The sequence below is a fragment of the Nicotiana tomentosiformis genome, chromosome 8 (assembly GCF_000390325.3).
Source record: "Nicotiana tomentosiformis chromosome 8, ASM39032v3, whole genome shotgun sequence".
NCBI lineage: Eukaryota > Viridiplantae > Streptophyta > Magnoliopsida > Solanales > Solanaceae > Nicotiana > Nicotiana tomentosiformis.
The window spans coordinates 105,071,207-105,089,885 of record NC_090819.1 but is presented as its reverse complement, the minus strand read 5'-3'; the positions used below and the strand labels follow the sequence as shown (position 1 = coordinate 105,089,885).

General features: G+C 36.9%; 2 protein-coding genes across 4 annotated transcripts; both read right to left on the bottom strand.

Moving 5' to 3' along the window:
* Positions 1-1,804: 1,804 nt before the first annotated feature.
* On the bottom strand, positions 1,805-6,098 carry LOC104113359 (uncharacterized). The gene is made up of 3 exons (XM_009623491.4): positions 5,239-6,098; positions 3,718-4,077; positions 1,805-2,843 (listed from the first exon to the last, which is right to left on the bottom strand). Exons 1-3 carry the CDS (start codon positions 5,752-5,754, stop codon positions 1,881-1,883), a joined length of 1,839 nt encoding a protein of 612 aa, XP_009621786.1. The 5' UTR covers positions 5,755-6,098; the 3' UTR covers positions 1,805-1,880.
* A 794-nt stretch (positions 6,099-6,892) lies between these two features.
* On the bottom strand, positions 6,893-9,869 carry LOC104113360 (uncharacterized). 3 transcript variants are annotated; one of them, XR_690204.4, is made up of 6 exons: positions 9,703-9,865; positions 9,558-9,616; positions 9,357-9,406; positions 8,000-8,142; positions 7,546-7,909; positions 6,893-7,218 (listed from the first exon to the last, which is right to left on the bottom strand). XR_690204.4 is itself a non-coding variant. In XM_009623493.3 (5 exons), exons 1-5 carry the CDS (start codon positions 9,720-9,722, stop codon positions 7,708-7,710), a joined length of 471 nt encoding a protein of 156 aa, XP_009621788.1. In that variant the 5' UTR covers positions 9,723-9,869; the 3' UTR covers positions 7,300-7,707. The 3 variants fall into 3 exon arrangements, 2 of the variants coding, with proteins under 2 accessions (XP_009621788.1, XP_009621787.1); XM_009623493.3 differs by lacking the exon at positions 6,893-7,218 and having other exon boundaries at positions 7,300-7,909; positions 8,000-8,139; positions 9,703-9,869; XM_009623492.4 differs by lacking the exon at positions 6,893-7,218 and having other exon boundaries at positions 7,300-7,909.
* Positions 9,870-18,679: the final 8,810 nt, after the last annotated feature.

Genomic DNA, 18,679 nt, shown 5'->3' with positions numbered 1-18,679 from the left:
GCTTTACTCTAGAAGCAGATTTATGCGATCTGGATTCAGATTAATTAGACCAATAAGTTTTACGTCGAATGATTAATTAAAAAAATAAAAAAGAGAAAAGATAAATAGTTGGACAAGCTTTCACACTAAATCATTGCCTTTTCAAATTGCAGTCAATAACGTTATCTCTATCCTTTTTTTCCCTACCTTTTTGAACCTGCAATTGGTAATGATTTGAAATTTCTTTTCAAAGAAGCAACAATTTTCATGTCATTTTCAATTAAAGATAAGGTCAAGAGCATTTCCACTTTGAAAACGACACTACTACTACTTTATGTCTTAAGTCTACTTGTGCTAATTAATAATAATACGAATAATATAATATAATATAATACTAATAACAAAAAGAGAAGTTGTTTAGAGCTTCAAATGTGCCCGTTCGTAGGTGTGACACCATGCATAATGTTTGAAGGTGTTGAGATGGGGTAGACTTAAATTTATAAGACGGAAAGTTGTCTTAAAAAGACCTACAATTTTTTAGAATCTATGATGTCTTACCGAAGAACACAACACTACGGAAACAAAGTATCTATATCGGCTAGTTGGCTGGTTTAGCCTTTTTTGGTACACTTACATTAGGTTTGGTATTTGATAGGTCTTTCTAGTTTTGTTAGAGATTGTATGCCGTCTTGGCATAAGTTTGAGATTTAGAGAATTCTAATTTTAGAGAACTATTAATTACCCTAAAAGACGAGTTGAATATGTTAGAAAACTAATTTGATAACTCAAAAAGACATATTCAAATTGATGTCTAGGTTCATTCCTTGATATTATGTTAATGGATATTTATTATACAATCAATTTGAATAGTAAATTATAATAACTTTGAATATAATATTTTATTAACATTGAATGGCTATCAAAATCAGTTATTTTTTTATAACTTTGAATCTGACCAAAATTGGTCTTGGATGACCGTTTCCTTAACGTTAATTTTAATAACATTTCCTTAACTTTGATAGCTAATGTTTCTTTGGTCTTAAATGAATTTGACGTTTTGGCATTTGACTCCTTAATGGAGTTTTAACGTTTTCATTACCTATCAGATGTCCATCTCCCTTTTGGACTATATATAAATATATCTATATATAAGTATATGTTTGTGTTCCATTTGGAGTGGGTGAAAAAGTAAAAACTTTTCATCCCTTCTTTTTTCTGGATTTTCTATTAATTAATTTTTGTTGTTTCTGTTCCTAGTTATACTAAAAGAGCTTGTTGAATCCCGGGGATGCGCCTAATTTTATTCATCCCGGTGTGGGCGAAATGTCCTTAAGGACAGTGTCCTCGACACGCCTCAAGCTAACTCCTATATATTCTCCTTAATCCAATATTTTTCCAACAGAATAATGGATCAGAACAAGCCCAAATGGAGAAAAATGGATATGGAGGATTCATATAGCCAAGTTAAACTAGCTTTGTGATTGAGGTGTAGTTGTTGTCACTTAAATATTGTCTGGATTTAAGGGTCCAAAAACGATGCGGCCAGGGGCGGAGCCAATGAGAAATTACCCAGTAACTTCCGCTTAGACCGTGTATATATATATATTAAAAATCCAGCTACATAAGTGCAAAAATAGATTTTGAACCCAGTAAATTAGACACGATGTGGTAAAATTCTGAAATTAAACCCATAAAATTCAAATTCTGGATCCGTCTCTGGACGACGGCCTCATATTGGTTGTCCGTCTTCTGGAGTTTATATTAACACATTCCTATTTGTGGAGGTACATATTGCATATTTTGAGTGTGAAAACTGGCAATCTAATTGTGCTCGATATATGATAATGCATTCACATCAGCAATACTCTGATACACACCAGGCAAATTAAATAGTATACATCTTACAAATAAGAAGGTGTAGAAGTAGCAAAAGAAGAGAAAGGGGATGATGTTAAAGACGAAGAAGAAGAAGACAGCAAGTAGCTAGAATTGAACTCTATCTGCAACCTATGATGTAGAGAGAAATAAGAAACTGTAGTCTCTTTTTTCTCTTGCTCCTCGAGTTCCTTTAGAGGGATAGCCGCGAGAAATCTCTTGATGAATTCTCTGCAGCATTCTTTCCCTTTGCATATCATCTCTTGCTCGCCATTTTCCTTAGCCTTAGTATCATTTTTCAATGACTTCTCCTCCGCGTAAACCTTCTTATACATCATAGCGTTATCGTCGAACTTTAAAATATATGCTTTGTTGCAACCCTCAAATAACCTTTCTCCCAATGTATCAATAATGTAATAAGCATTTGCTTCCACCTTCAATACGAAGAAATGATCGTTCCAACTTATAATATAAACTCTAGGTTCAAACGTAATGTCATCTGCAAAACTACTAATCATGTCCCATATTTGATCAAATGACATTACCCCTTGCAATGATTCAAACTTGTCGGGACTGAAGAATCCAACGAAGGATTGATCATGCGATATGGCTATAGGTCGAATACCAGCACGCAAGATAGTCTCTAAATCAAAGTGCTTGTTTGGAAAATCACTGATGTAAGTATCATTTTGGCATAACTTTCTCCATTCTGAGGAACCATGTAGTATGAGATTATCGAATTCTGACCTCGTGGGCATTGCATCTCTATTCGACTGCAGCCAATGGGAGATAACAGCGACTAGTGCTGTGCAGGCGCTCTCACCAGCAGCCTTGTCACTACACTGGTCGAAAGATGCAAAGAAGACATTGGTTTTGAGCCATGTTTGCCCATCCCTACTGTGTAATTCCTTCATTTCCCAAGCAGAATTTTTGCTGCTGCCTTCATTTTTGTCCTTTGATTTAGTAGAAGGTTCAGGCTTCCCTACATTCTGTAAGTGAAAATTGCACAAGTATCAGAGGACAAAGTTTCACCTTATACCTACATTTAGTCTAGGATAAGAGATTTCATATATAATTATATTAAACAAATTTCCAGCTTAAACATAACAGAATTGACTCATATTGTTTGTTTTACTTGTTAACAAGGTAGATGGTTTCTAGGATAGTTAACAATAAGATGCTATAGCAAATAGTTAAAAATTTCAGATGAATATACAGCTCATATATAAATTTTACCATAATATACACCTGTTAGATTGTGAATTTGGTCTTGACTTGCTCCAAATGTTTATAAAAGATGACAATGACAATATTTATCTGGAAGACATTAACTTCTCAGCTTTTCCATTTTTTCCGTTATTCTACTCCCTAAGTCCCAAATTAACATTCATTTTAGCTTAAAATAATTATCACTTTAGAATTCGAGACTAGAATTAGTTAATTATTCTAAACTATACCCTTAATGCTAAAGAAGTAGTATTTCTTTTTAATACTGTCCAATTCTTAAAAAGCATTTAATAGGGTTAACTTAGTAAATTATACCTTGTATTTATTGTTTTCTTAATGAACGTGAAGAGAGCTAAAACAACATTTAAAATGGGACGAGGGTAATACAATAGGGCAAAACGAATTTGTTTCAAAGATATTTATTGTTTCAGAAAAACGAGAAATCATTTGTTACATTTTTTTCAAATCTACCCTGTTCTAATTAGAAGATTTTTAATTAAGTGAGATGTTTAAAGAAAGATAAATAATTGTAGTTTGGACAAATTTTGTTGTAAAAACAAATCTACTACTATTAAATGTACATGCAGAAACCTTTTAAAGACATATAATATGGACGGGAGATTGTTGCAAATGTACCTGTTGGCTTAGTCGTGACACAACACTAAAGCTACGACTCTTTTTAATTAACGGTTCTGCTTTACTCCTCGTTGGTCTAAGACTCAATCTCCTTCTCTTCCAAGAGAACCACCCAACTTTGTTGACTGAGTCAGGCTGAGTTTCTAAACTCGGTAACGATCCCGACTCAATTGCCTTCGGTTCCACTGCTTCAAATGTGGATGACTCGTCCGAATCATCTTCTTGACTCAGCTGGTTTGCCTTCTGTGCTTTTCTGTCACATAGACTTTTACTCTTAGCTAAACTTTGCAGCTGATTTGACTCACGGGCACTACCCGCCGAGTCTTGAACATCTCTTATCTCAGCAAATTTTACTTTGACCTAAAATTCATTGAAATTGATCAAGTCAGAATAATCATATACTCTATAGTGGGTAATTAAAAATACTAAATGGCTTTATTGAGTCATTTTATTTAATAATTTTCAGAAAAAGAGGGACTTTCACATTATTATTTTTCTAGAAAAATAGGCTTGGAACATACTACTACTACAACAACAACAGGGTAGTATGTACGCAGACCTTACCCCTACCATGGGGTAGAGAGGTTGTTTCCGATAGACCCTCGGCTCCCTACCTCCAAGAACTCTTCACCTTGCTCTTGGGGTGACTCGAACTCACAACCTCTTGGTTGGAAGTGAAGTATGTTCACCACTAGAGCAACATAAATTAACAAATACTCTTTTCGTTTCAAAAAGACTAAATATATTTTCTTTTTTATCACTTTTTTAAAAAATGATTACTTTTTAGATTTGGAAAGAATATAATTTCTTTCTAAATTTGTATATTTATAAATTATTTTGGACCATAAATTTCAAAAATATTTCTAAGTAATCGTTATCAAGCATTGTCCTGTAAACTGCTGGAACATCAAGGAATTAGTCAGCTAAAAGCTGTCACTTTTGCTTAGTTTATTAACAAGTCAGACAACATATTCTACTAAATTCTCGGCAAGATATATTCATTACTAGGCTCACATATTTGACTTGTCAAAAAGAACCCCCCCCCCCCCCCCAAAAAAAAAAAAGACAAGCAAATAGTGTAGAAGTTTGACAAAATAGGGCATTAATCTGTGAAATCGTGTCAAAGCAAGTTTGATTACACATTTCATCAAGTTTTTATTATCCCAAGAAATAATCAAACAAATGGAACAATTCGAAGATTTATCGAAATAGTAAGGTACTTCTAAGCTAACACAAAATTTACTTAAAAACACATCAAACGAAGTTCAAAAAATAAAGAGAAGAAAAATATAAACTACATAAAAAAAACAGGAATTAGCGTTGGATAGACTCCATCGCTAAACAACATATTCTGTCGCAAAACCAGTTTAACGACTAATTATACAAAATTCAGTTAGCTAAAGATTATTTAGCGATAGATCAACGTCTAATTTCGTAGTTAATTCTTGTCTTCTTAATTGAGATAAACATTTTTCTCCCTGCCTAATTGAGCTAGATGAAGAAGAAAAGAATGGAACTTACATGGAGCGTGGCTGATACAGAAACTCTACCAATATTCAAAGTAATGGGAAGTTTCTCTTCAACTTCAGACACCATTTTTGAAGCCATTTCTGCTACATTAACCACCATTTTTCCAATCACCACCATTTTTGCTTCCAAATTACTCGAGTATAAGACATTAAACGAGACATCCCAAGGTGAATACTTTAGACTTTGATAACAACCAGAAACCTCTGTAAAACAACAAATATTCTCAAACTCATCTCCATCATTATCCCATTCAATGGAATTAGCTGCTTGTCCTAATTTCTTCACAATTCTCCGACTTGTAATACCTTTCTTCTGCTTATAATGAAATGGGACTAATCCAAACTTGGGTTCACCTTTCCATTTCATCTTAATTGCCATCATCTTCACCTTTTTAGGTTCTTGATTGACCCCATCAAATGCTTCAATATTATCATCAACTCCTAATTCTAGCTTCAACGTCCTAATTTTCACCTGAAATTTTTTAATTTTCACCATCTTCACCACCATTCAAATACTATAAGACTTTGTTGAAGACAGAAATATATATTGCTATGTATATATATAATGATAATGAGAAGAAAGATAGTTTCCTTAGCAAGCAATGAATCAGAGGAAGGAGATGAGAAAATATATACAAATTCAAGAAAAGAAGAGGTAAAAGGGAGTTGTCATAGGACAAATGAAGAAGGGACACGTAAACGCGGGAAAGGAATTTCAACACGTGGGGGGTACGCGTGTGTTTAGAGGAACCAAATCTTATGACGGATACATTCGTGTAAAACATGAGAACGAAGTGTACTTTTTGTTCCCCCAACGTGTTAAATTTGTTTCTAATTGTTCCCCTTTTGAAGTTAAAAGTTCAAACTTCAAACTATACAAATATAATACTTCATCCGTTTCAATATAAATAAACTACTTTGACTCGATACAGAATTTAAGAAAAAAAGAATTTTTTTGAAATTTATAATCTTAAAAGCTTAAGAGATAAAAATTTTATGGAGCCATAACATTTGTGTAGTTATCAAAACTTCTCATTAAGGATAAATGGGTAAAACGAAGAATTTAAAGTTGAATTACTTTCAAATTTAGAAATATGTCATATATTTTAAAATATACTAAAAAAAAAAGTATCTCATCTAATTTGAAACAGAAAAAATATTTTTAACACGGGATATAACATTTTGGAGCTATTCTATCTTATTCGATATACGAAAATTTATTCTAGAAATTGTAAGTCTTTTATTTGACTTGTAACTGGTATCGTAGAACGCCTTTCCTTGAATTATTTCATTCAATAATGTCCATTTATACTTTGACCAAAAAAAAAATGAATTTCATTTAAACTCTTTTTTAATTGATCTAACCAAAAGATGATCAAACACCTTAACTAGATAAATGTTAGAAGCTGTTTGTGTTGGCAAATTCCATATAAGCTATGTATACAATATTAATTTAAAATTTAGTAACTTAAAAGTACTAAAATTTTGAACCCATGTAACAATCATTGCAATAGTCTAAGGCTCAAAGGGAAGACGCTTGGAAATCGCTTTTTCAGTTTAAAGCACAAGTCATCTTAGCGTGGTATATATCGGAATTTCCTATCTCCTAATAATGATCATTACAACAGAAGGGTATATAAGAGACCTCAAGTTTAAGACGTAAGGTTAACATTATCACTAGTTCAGATTTAAAATTTACAAACAATGACTAACTCGATCAGTCTGCGCAGACAAAAATTTATGAAGGGATTCAACGAAATGTTCTCTCGTATTTAGCGGATCCAATAGTACACACAAAATAAAATTTCACCTATATACACAATACAATTTTGGCGAAGGGATTTAGTTGAACCCCCTTCAATAAACGTGACTCTGCCACTGCACTTCAATAAACGTGACTCTGCCACTGCACTCAATTGGGCTTTCATATGCTGTTCAACTTTACTTAAGTTTACGCAAATTCAACATTCAACTGAAAAAATGAAATATGATGAAAGAAATGAACAAGCTTAGCATCATACAACATCGAAGGGTGATTAACAGCCTAAAGAAATATGAAAAATGAAGTGCTTATATTACATCATTAAAAGAAAAAGAAGAGCTGAAATAAAGTTTGAAAATAGGAAGTTTTAATTAAACCAAAATCAATTTTCCAAACTCTGTTGAATCATAGTGAGGCTCTTTGCAAAATACTTAAAATAAAGATCTTTGCGTCCTCCTTGCAAGTTGCAACTAACTCAACAGATGAACGATCGTATCAAACAGATACATGACAAGGCAAGAGAATGATAAGATTTACCTTAATCGCTTTTCTTGCACGCCTAGGCAAGATCATAGCGGTAAATAGCTGCTAGTTTAGTAGCACTGTGAACTACTATGAACACAGACCAACACGCCAAAATTTGGCAAATGGGGATCTTTACTAGAAGAAGCAGAAAAGAAAGTGAAGTTGAAGAGCACATTATATCTCCATTGACTGTGGCGCAGCCGAGGCTTTAGATTTCTTTTTTCCTTTTCTATTTCCATTTTTATTTTCCCTTCTTTTTGGCTTTTCATCCAGAGTCGGCTGCGTGCTTTGCAGATGTTGATGAATGGCACCTAGTGGATCTGCCTGGAAAGCAGGATGATTAATAACTGCTTGAAACTGATGGCCTTCCTTCAACCTGTTGGAAGTACACATTCTTAGGAACAAATTGCTCTATCATACAAAGGACAGGGGCTTTTGAAAGACAAACAAAGTTTTAAGCACTCACACTAAATTTTTCCTATTTTTACTTTTCAACTTGAACTCTGCAGGTTTTGGTTGCTGAGAGGCTTTTAACTCCGGGAGAAACTCTGTAAGTTCAGAAAGATCATAAGCCTTCAACTTCTTTTGCCTGCTTCTTACTTTTTTCTTCTGGCAGAAAAACAAATCACCAATTCAGCAGAATAAACACAGGGTATAGTTTCAAGAGAAGCATCAACAGGGTACCCTCTAAATTTTGATTATTCAATTCATTAATAGAGAACTGTTGCACTATGTTATATTGTATCATGCAACCAACTCCTATGTCCAACATTAAAAGTGAAGTGTATCCTCCAGCCATCATACTGTAGAACCACTGTGGGATCTTCCTCAAAAAACACTTAACAAACCATGAAGCTAGATGCAAATTTTGGGACTTAATAATCAAGAGTTAAGTGACTGAAACCACATGAAAGAATTTGGGACAAAATGGAACTGACTTGTTAGAGTGCATGAAAATGGAAGGGGCAAAAAAGAAAATAGGAAGTTAATTTTGGGGCTGGTGAAGGCGTGTTGGATAGCAAGTTGGCAACTAGTAGAACTTATCTCAACACTTCTTTGTATCTTAGAGTTAATGACAAACTCACGGACAAAATAGTGCAGGACCTATAGATATCGAGATTCAAAATTGCAAAAGATACAGCGAGACACATAAATAATCAACTTCAAGGAATCATTCTATATCCCAATAGACATATTAGCTGAGGTAAAAACATCATTCAACTTAAGAAAATCACAACATCCATCCAATCTTATAGCATCTCCTGGGAATGTCATCCCATTTAGAGTGCCAAAAGCAGAAAAAGAGCGCAAAGAGGCAACTGATCAAGACGAGACTTATTAGACCATTATGTTCACACTGTCCATCTTAGAGGAATTCACACTTGATACCAATGCCAACCTTCACTATCTGGTCTCTTCAACCGGAATAACCTTCTTCAATTTTTTTATTTTCCATAGTTAAGTCAAATAAAAGGAGCACCCACAGAGATTGTACACTCCCAATTTCTGCTGTAAACATGCCAGGACATGCATTCATCCAGGATTAGCATGTTACCACATATATTAAACTAGAGCGCGTGAAAGAAAGTGCGCAAGTCAGTATAAAAGGAAAGCAAAATAAGGCTTTATTCTAACTAATTTTCTTCATCTATTTTTGGCTATAGAGGTAGAGACGAAACATTTTAGATGCATCATTCAGTTGTACAGTTGTATCTAGCAGCAGAGCTAGAAACCCCTGAGTGGAGTATTCCTTATAGTCTCAAGCTAAAGTCACCAATGATTGAAAGCCTAGAACAAATAACAAAGTTTCTGAGAACACAAACCTTAGTAATAGACTTCTGGGCAGCTAATGAAGTAACTGTCTGTCTAACCTCTGTAGAAAAAACCATGCGAAATAGGCATTAGAAGAACACTCATTAGATATGCCAACTCAAAATAGATAGTATGCCATAACATAGAAAAAGGAAAAAGGAAAAAGGAGACATCTATTAGAACAAAACCGAGTATAGGGTAAAGTAAATTACTAGCATAGAAGTCGAGTTTCTTTTCGAATTTACGTTCAGCTCGAGCGGCTGCATCTCCGCTGATATACATAAACGGAAAAAAGTGAGTGTGAAAAACAAAGGTAATAGACAAAATACAAGGCTTAATAGTTAAGATTTCCCTCACCGTGAGGTTGTCTTCCCCATGCTTAACGGGTAGTAAGAGCAGCCGCCTTTGCTGTTGAAAAGCTGGGGCAAGAATACAGGGAAAATTTAATGAGGATAGCGATTTGCAAGACGAAGCTGAAGACGATAAAGATTGGGAACACCTAATTAATGCCTATTCATTGAGATTAGTTAGTTTTGGATTTATGATTTTTGAATTTTGATTGTTGGGTTGTGCCGTTGTGGGCCTCTACTATATGCTGCAGTCTATTGTGAGATTACATTATTGGGCTGTCCTCTTTTGAGGCGCAAAAAATGAGGCTATATAGTGGAATTTTCCCGCAAAAAATTGCAGAAATACCATACTTTTTGGGATGGTCTTTAATTCTTGACACTCATTTGTGCTCATGGGTAGAACTTCAAGGTCAAAAACCAAAAGTGTTGCCCATAAAGCATTTGTTAAACTTGAAATTTTGCTCATGGAACAAGTGGTGAGAAAAATTAAAAAATTACCAGTTATATCCGCCCATAAGTAAGTTATTACAAAAGTTGGCCAATTCATAAGATATTATCAATATTAACCAAATACTATCAATATTAGCCAATTAGCTATTTGTAGTAAAAAATTAAAGGGGGGAGATCAACTTTTTTGCTTTATTTTTAGTGAATGTTGTTGGAATAAATTTGGTACATCTTAAGGAGTTTGAATCTCAATTTTGGGATGATTTAGTAGAGTTTTGAGGTGGTTTGAATTAAAAATTTGAAGTATAAGATGAACATGGAAAAAGATGATCTATGGATCACACTGTGTATCATTTGTGTATCACACATATATATCAAATGTGTATCACATGTATATCTGTGTGTGAGATGCATGTGTGACATATGTTTGATACATGTGTTGCAGAAAAATTATAATATCGATTTTATCTACAAATTTTGATACCAAACCGGTCCAAATCACATCCAATCTTACTCAAATTTTGTATATTTTCTCATCTATATGTTTTCAACGAATTTTAACCATACCCATTGAAAAAAGTCTTTTTCTGCCTAATTTTTTAAATAATTTTATATTATTGATAATGAATTTTGACTCCAAACTAGTCTAACTCGCCTTCAAACTTTGTCAAATTTTGTATATTGCCTCGTCTATGTGTTTTTGTAACGAATCACGGCAATACCCATTGAAAAATAATTTTTTTTGCCTATGATTTTTGAATATTGTATATCATTGATAATTGTTTTCACTATTTTTTGTAGTATAACTAGAATGGCTAGTTATTAGTAAATAGAGTCTTTTTTTTGTACATTCACCATCCACTTTGAGAGTCATTTGTGTATCACATAAATACTTTGGTTGAGAAAATTATCAAAATGGTCTTAAATGTATGAGGTTTGTTTATTTTGGTCCTTAATATATAACAACTTACAGAATTAGTCCTTACTGTATGATGAAATTTAACAATTTTGATCCAAATCCTAAAAACTAACCTTTTCTCCCCCAAAATCCATGTCAAATAAACGGCTGACCTATGAGCAAGTCACTGCTCTGTCAAAACAAATAAGACAAAGGGCAGTGGGGCCGGTGGGGCGGTTACGATGCAGGTTCAACCTTGTATAGCTAAGATTTCAACTTGCACCGCATAGCAAAGTTTCCCGTTCTCGACCCCGCACCGTCCTATACTGCATAAACCCGCTCCACCCCAACTCCGTTTAATTTTTGAAAAAAAAGAAGACTTTTCTTTCTTTTGTATTTTTAAGGAGTAGTTTTTCCTTTTTTTTTTACGAGTTTGATTTTAAGAACAAGTCCTTGTTTTAATTTGTTTGAATTGTCTTCAAATTTTCATATATATTGTATACGGTCGAAATAGATTTCGGCCTACCTACGTTCGATCGAGTTCGAGTAGCAAGAAACCAGAGTGAGATTTTGGGAGTGAGCTCCTAAGACAGTACAAATGAGCCTCGAGTCCGAAGGCTGCTCGAGGAGTCGACTCGATAATCTTATCGAGCCCGTGACCAAATCGATCCGTAAGGCATTGCTTTGAGGTCGAAAATGCGCCACACCCATCCCGAAGGTCAAACTCAAGCCAAGACCGAAGGGCTCGACCCAGTAACGAGTTCGAGCCAGTATCGAGCTCACTCACAAGAGTCGTTATAACCGCACCAAGAGAGAGAATCTTGGCGGGAATCGAGGAAAAGACAAATCATCATGGGTCCTTCACTATATGCTTTATTTTATTATTTTTTGTTATAAATAAAGTAAAGACCCTCTATTATAAAAGAGGGGATCCTTATAAACTATGCATATACTGAATACACTGGAACAAAAGATCTTTTCTCATATATAAAAATATCTCCTTGTGCTTGTTTTACTTCATCTTACTTATTCTTTCTGTTCATTATTCCCATTCTCATAGTCAAGAATACTCGTATTGCTATCTTTGTATCAAAGGGTATCACGTATCCTTAGAACCATATATAAATTTAACGTTATCTGCTTTTTCGGGGAAATAGTTTGGCGTCCACCGTGGGGCTAAGGATAACAGTGATTGTTTGATATAAAACTGCGGTGCACACCAGTTTACAATTTCAAATCAGCAATGGCTTTACCTATCAATCACGAAGCCGACCTTCAATAGGAAACCAACAACTTGGCACCCCGGGGGCAGAAGGCCACTTGACGATGGCACTGAGTCTCAAATCGAAGTACCCGAATTCGAGCCGAAGTACCAATGGATGTCAATTCACAAATAACTCTGGAGGCGAATCAACGTTCCATTCAGGGCTGTACTCGATCTGTAGCCCGAGACACCCATAACGCGGGGGAAATCGGAGCCAGCTTACGTATGATCTTCGAGATGCTACAAGCCCAACAAGTAGTGATAGCCCAGTTACAGAGCCAAACTCATATACAAAGTAGGCTGGATCCCAATCCGCTTCGAGAAATCACCCCTAGAACGGAGTCCGCCATAGTGAAATAAAACAAGCAAGAATCGGGGACCACTCCCGAAATTACTAAATTGTTCGAAGAACTCACAAAACGAGTCGAAGCCAACGATAAGAGAGTGGAAACATACAATGTCAGGGTCAATCAAATCCCGGGGGCTCCACCAATGATAAAAGGGCTTGATTCCAAACAATTCATACAAAAGCCTTTTCCCTCGAGTGCATCCCCAAAACCAATCCCCAAAAACTTTCGTATGCCTGAAATTCTCAAATATAACGGTACGACCAATTCTAACGAACATGTCACCTCTTACACATGTGCCATCAAAGGTAACGATTTGGAGGACGATGAGATCGAATCCGCGTTGTTGAAAAAGTTTTGGGAGACCCTCTCGAAGGGAGCAATGATCTGGTATCATAATTTACCACCATATTCCATCGATTCTTTTGCCATGTTAGCAGATTTGTTTGTAAAGGCACATGCTGGTGCCATAAAGGTTGCAACAAGGAAATTAGACCCCTTCAAAGTAAAGCAAAGGGGTAATGAAATGCTGATGGAATTCATATCCCGATTTCAAATGGAACGCATAGAATTGCCACCGGTCACAGATGATTGGGTCGTACACGCTTTCACCCAAGGGTTTAACGAGCTAAGTTTGACAACATCATGTCGGCTGAAGCAAAATTTGATCGAGTATCCGGCAATAACTTGGGCAGCTATACACAACCGATATCAATCAAAAATTAGGGTCGAAGATGACTAGTTGGGAGCTCCGTATGAACCCATGCATCAGAACAGGACATCTACTAAAAACCAAAGGGAGATCGACAGAGAAAAAAGGTCGAATAGAGACCGATATCAACCGTACGTCGTAGATCGGATGAACAACGGTTCAACACGCAATACAGTTCAGAACAATCAAAGGATTGATCGAGGGCAAAATTCTCGGGGACTTATGAGCAAGAGGGGCTTTGATAATTATGACATTCCTATAGAAGCACTTCGGTTATCAGAGTATAACTTCAGCATTGGTGCATCCGCCATCGTGTCGGTTATCGGACGCATCAAAGACACTAAGTGGCCTCGACTCATGCAGACCGATCCTGCCCAAAGGAGTCCCAATCAAATGTGCGAATATCATGGCACCCATGGCCACATAACGGAAGATTGCAGGTAACTAAGAGAGGAAGTAGCCCGCTTATTTAACAAAGGGCACCTTCGGGAGTTTTCGAGTGATCGGGCGAAGAACCATTTTAAAAACGGGGATTTCGGCAAGCAAAATGAACAAGAAGAACCGCAGCACGTCATTCACATGATCATCGGCGGCACCGATACCCCTCAGGGACCAGTGCTTAAACGCACTAAAACACCGATTGTGAGAAAAAAGCGATCTCAAACTCAAGATTACTGGTAATATCCGTACTTATGAATAAGACTAAAATTAAGCATGTGTTAATCGATCCAGGTAGCTCAACCAACATCATCAGATTGAAGGTCGTAGAACAGCTCGACCTGCAGGATCAGATCGTACCCGCAACTCTGGTTCTAAACGAATTCAATATGGCATGTGAAACCACCAAAGGCGAGATAATCCTACCAATAAACGTGGCCGGAACCATCCAGGAAACAAAGTTTCACGTGATCGAAGGCGATATGAGATACAACGCCCTTTTCGAAAGGCCATGGATCCACAACATGAGAGTTGTACCTTCGACCCTATACTAGGTCCTCAAATTCCCAACATCGAGAGGTGTCAAAACAGTGTATGGAGAACAACCAACTGCAAAATAAATGTTCGTAGTCGAGGAAGCGAAATCAATATCCTCGCCTTCATCAAAAAAGGGATCAGGCTCAGAAGGAGAATGGGACACCAAATAGCAATCACAGATGTCGGCTTCGACCCAGCCAGATAACCAGAAGATCGAAGAAGATGATGATCAAATGGTCCCTCGATCTTTCATGATTCCTGATGACTCCGACGCTACCAAATCAACAATTGAGTAACTAGATCAAGTCATGCTAATCGAGCATTGTCCCCAGCGAAAGGTATACTTGGGAACGGGGTTGAGCTCCGAACTCAGGAAGAAACTTGTTCAATTTCTTATCGATAACATTGATTGTTTTGCCTGGTCCCATTTAGATATAACATGGATCTCACAGGACATAACGATGCATCGGCTAAGCTTGGACCCTAGGTTCAGACCGGTAAAGCAAAAGAGAATACCTCGGTCCGAGGAAAAGCATGCATTCATAAAGGACGAGGTAACCAAACTTCTCAAGATAGGGTCCATTCGGGATGTGAAATATCTCGAATGGTTAGCCAATGTAGTTGTAGTGCCTAAAAATGGGAACAAACTTAGAATGTGTGTGGACTATAAGTATTTGAAAAAAGCATGCCCTAAAGATTCCTTTTCACTGGCCAATATCGATCGCATGATCGATGCCACAGCCGACCACGAGATCCTTACTTTTCTCGATGCCTATTCCGGGTATAATCAAATCCAGATGAACTGGAGGACCAGGAAAAGACTTCATTTGTCACCAAATATGGAACATATTGTTATAATGTGATGCCTTTCGGGCTAACAAATGCGGGGGCTACCTACCAACGCCTAGTAAATAAAATATTCAAAGAACAAATAGGTAAATCAATGGAAGTTTATATTGATGACATACTAGTTAAGTCCCTGCGCGCAGAGGACCATTCGACCCATTTGCAGAAAACGTTCGAGATTTTGAGGAAATATAACATGAAGCTCAACCCCGAAAAATATGCTTTCGGGGTCGGGTCGGGCAAGTTCCTCGGCTTCATGGTGTCAAATCGGGGAATTAAGATTAACCCCGATAAAATCAAGGCCATCGAAGACATCACCATCGTGGATAGCGTGAAAGCTGTACAAAGGCTAACGGGACGGATTGCAGCCTTAGGCCGATTCATTTCGAGATCATCAGATCGAAGTCACAAATTTTTCTCTCTACTCAAAAAGAAGAACGATTTCGCTTGGACCCCGGAATGCCAACAAGCATTAGAGGAACTAAAACGATATCTATCGAGTCCACCACTACTTCACACTCCAAAAACAGACGAAAAACTTTGCTTGTACTTGGAAGTATCGTAAATCGCCGTAAGTGGTGTCTTAGTTCGAGAAGAGCAAGGTACGTAATTTTTCGTTTATTAAATAAGTCGTACCTTAGGAGAAGCGGAAACTAGATATCCGCACCTAAAAAAATTGTCACTTGCACTGATAAGCGCCTCTAGAAAGTTAAGACTGTACTTTCAATGTCATCCCATATGTGTATTAAACACTTACCCGCTTCGTAATATTTTTGCATAAGCCCGAACTATCAGGCCGATTGGCCAAATGGGCTGTCGAACTCAGTGGGTATGATATCGAATATCAACCATGTACGACCATCAAGTCTCAAAGTTTAGTAGACTTCGTGGCCAATTTCACGCCAACCCTCGTATCCGAAGTTGAAAAAGAACTCCTGTTAAAATCGGGTACATCATCGGGGGTATGGATCCTTTTTACGGACGGGGCTTCGAATGTGAAGGGGTCCGGGCTAGGAATAGTTTTGAAACCACCCACGGGTAACACTATTAAGCAATCTATTAAAACTACCAGGTTGACTAACAACGAGGCCCAGTATGAAGCCATGATTGCAGGTCTCGAACTAGCTAAAAACTTGGGAGCAGAAGTCATTGAAACCAAATGTGACTATTTGCTGGTGGTGAGTCAAGTAAACAAAACCTTCGAAGTTCGAGAAGGAAGAATGCAAAGGTATTTAGACAAACTACTTGTGACTTTGCACTATTTCAAACAATGGACTTTACGGCATGTTCCATGAGAACAAAACAATGAGGCCGATGCACTTGCGAATTTGGGATCGTCGGTTGAGGAAGATAACTTGAACTCGGGGACTGTCGTTCAACTTTCGAGATTGGTAATCGAAGAAGGTCACGCCGAGATAAATTCTACAAGCTTAACCTGGGATTGGAGAAATAAGTATATTGAATACTTACAGAGCGGAAAGCTCCCATCGGACCCTAAAGATTCTAGGGCCCTACGGACTAAAGCTGCTCGATTCACGTTGGCTTTGGATGGAACGCTATATCGAAGGACATTCGATGGACCGTTGGCAGTATGCTTGGGTCCGGGAGGTACCGATTACATCCTATGGGAAGTGCACCAGGGCACTTGCGGGAATCACTTCTGTGCCGATACATTAGTTCGAAAAATAATCAGAACAGGGTATTATTGGATCGATATGGGCAAACATGCGATGGATTTTGTTCGTAAATATGACAAATGTCAAAGGTTTGTGCCAATGATCCATCAACTCGGAGAGCAACTTCACTCAGTCCTATCCCCGTGGCCGTTCATAAAATGGGGAATGGATATCGCTGACCCTCTGCCATCAACACCAGGTAAAGCCAAATTCATTTTATTTATGACTGACTATTTTTCTAAATGGGTTGACGCACATGAGTTCGAGAAAATAAGAGATAAAGAAGTTATAGACTTTATTTGGGATTATATTGTATGCCAATTTGGGATACCCGCCGAAATGGTATGTGTTACAACCCAAATTCACATACCATAGATCACGCCGTAAGTTAGTCGACGTAAATCCAAGAAGAGATTATCTTTGAGATGATAAGAAGTTAATCCTATTGGTCTTAAACGATACAAGGGTGTATAAGAGTGGTTAACAAGTATTAGAAGTTAAACGAATCAAGGATGTTGTAACCCGTATTTTCGGGTAACACTAGAGGTGATTAACTATCCCAAGAGGTCTTGTTTTAATATATTTGAATCATATAATATCCGTATCATAAGTCTTGAAGTCAAGCGAGTTATGAAACAAAAGTCGACAAAAGTTGTCGCAACTTAGGTTTATAATTTTACTTAAACTTTAGGTCAAATTTTACTGCATTTTTCTCCCAATGTGCTTGGAATTATGGGGTGATCTACCTATCAAATTGAAGATCTATGAGTCTAGTTTCCAACGCATTAAACCGTTTATCGATACGATCTCGGAATAGAGAGATATTCGCATTTTCGCGAGAGTGCGCCAAGCTGCTCTCTATGGGGCCCACAAAGGCGGTTTAAGACATATGGACATATATAAGATACCTCAAACCCGTTTTAAGTCATTATTTTTCAGTATATTCAGACCTTATAACCCTAAAAACAGTCTCTCAAGGTTCTCTCATGATCCAAGACCCAAACAAAGGGCAAACAACACAAATCAAATGTCGGGAATCCCGTGGCGCTAGTAAGTTTCTTGTTCTTCTTGTTGTTGCTGATTTTTGTGTTGTTCCAGCTCGTGTGGGAGGTTGTTTTAAGTGTTTTATGTCCTGTAAATACACCTTCAAGTTTTTAATATCAACCCTAGGTGATTTCAAGTCTTCTAAAGTAATTCTAGTGCCGAAAAACCCGAATTAATTGCTAGTTTCGCTTCCTTGTTCTTGTGGCAGAATTGAAGGGATATTTCGTGGAAAATTAAGGTCAAATTGGAGTTGTTCTTTCTGTTTAAAGGTAAGGAACCTCTTACTCTATATATATTTAAGATTATCCAAGTTGTGGCTAAGTCGTTGATGCTAGAACTTGTGAAATATATATCGAAAGGCTTGGTAGTAATGTTGTTAGTTGGTGGACTATTTTGGAGGCTCAATATGATTATTAATGATGTTGTTTGGGCTGTTTGGTGATTGTATTGACTTGTAGGAAGTCATATAAATAGGGGAGGTGCTGTCCGTTTCATCGTAAAATAGGTTGCGGTCGATACATAATAGTTACGACGCTTAAACGATAATGATAGTGTCATTTCTCTTATTGTAGACTAAGGAGTCGTGACATTTGCATAGCTTGAGGTTGGGCAGTATATACAAGGTATGTGAGGCTATCCCCTTCATTCTTTTGCACGACTCTGATTGTACATAATGTAATGAACGAGCTCCCAAAGATACTCTACTCTTAGAAGCTAGCAGTACTTACATTGCTGCCCTTCTTATGAAACAATTGATATTGATGTTACTTCTCTT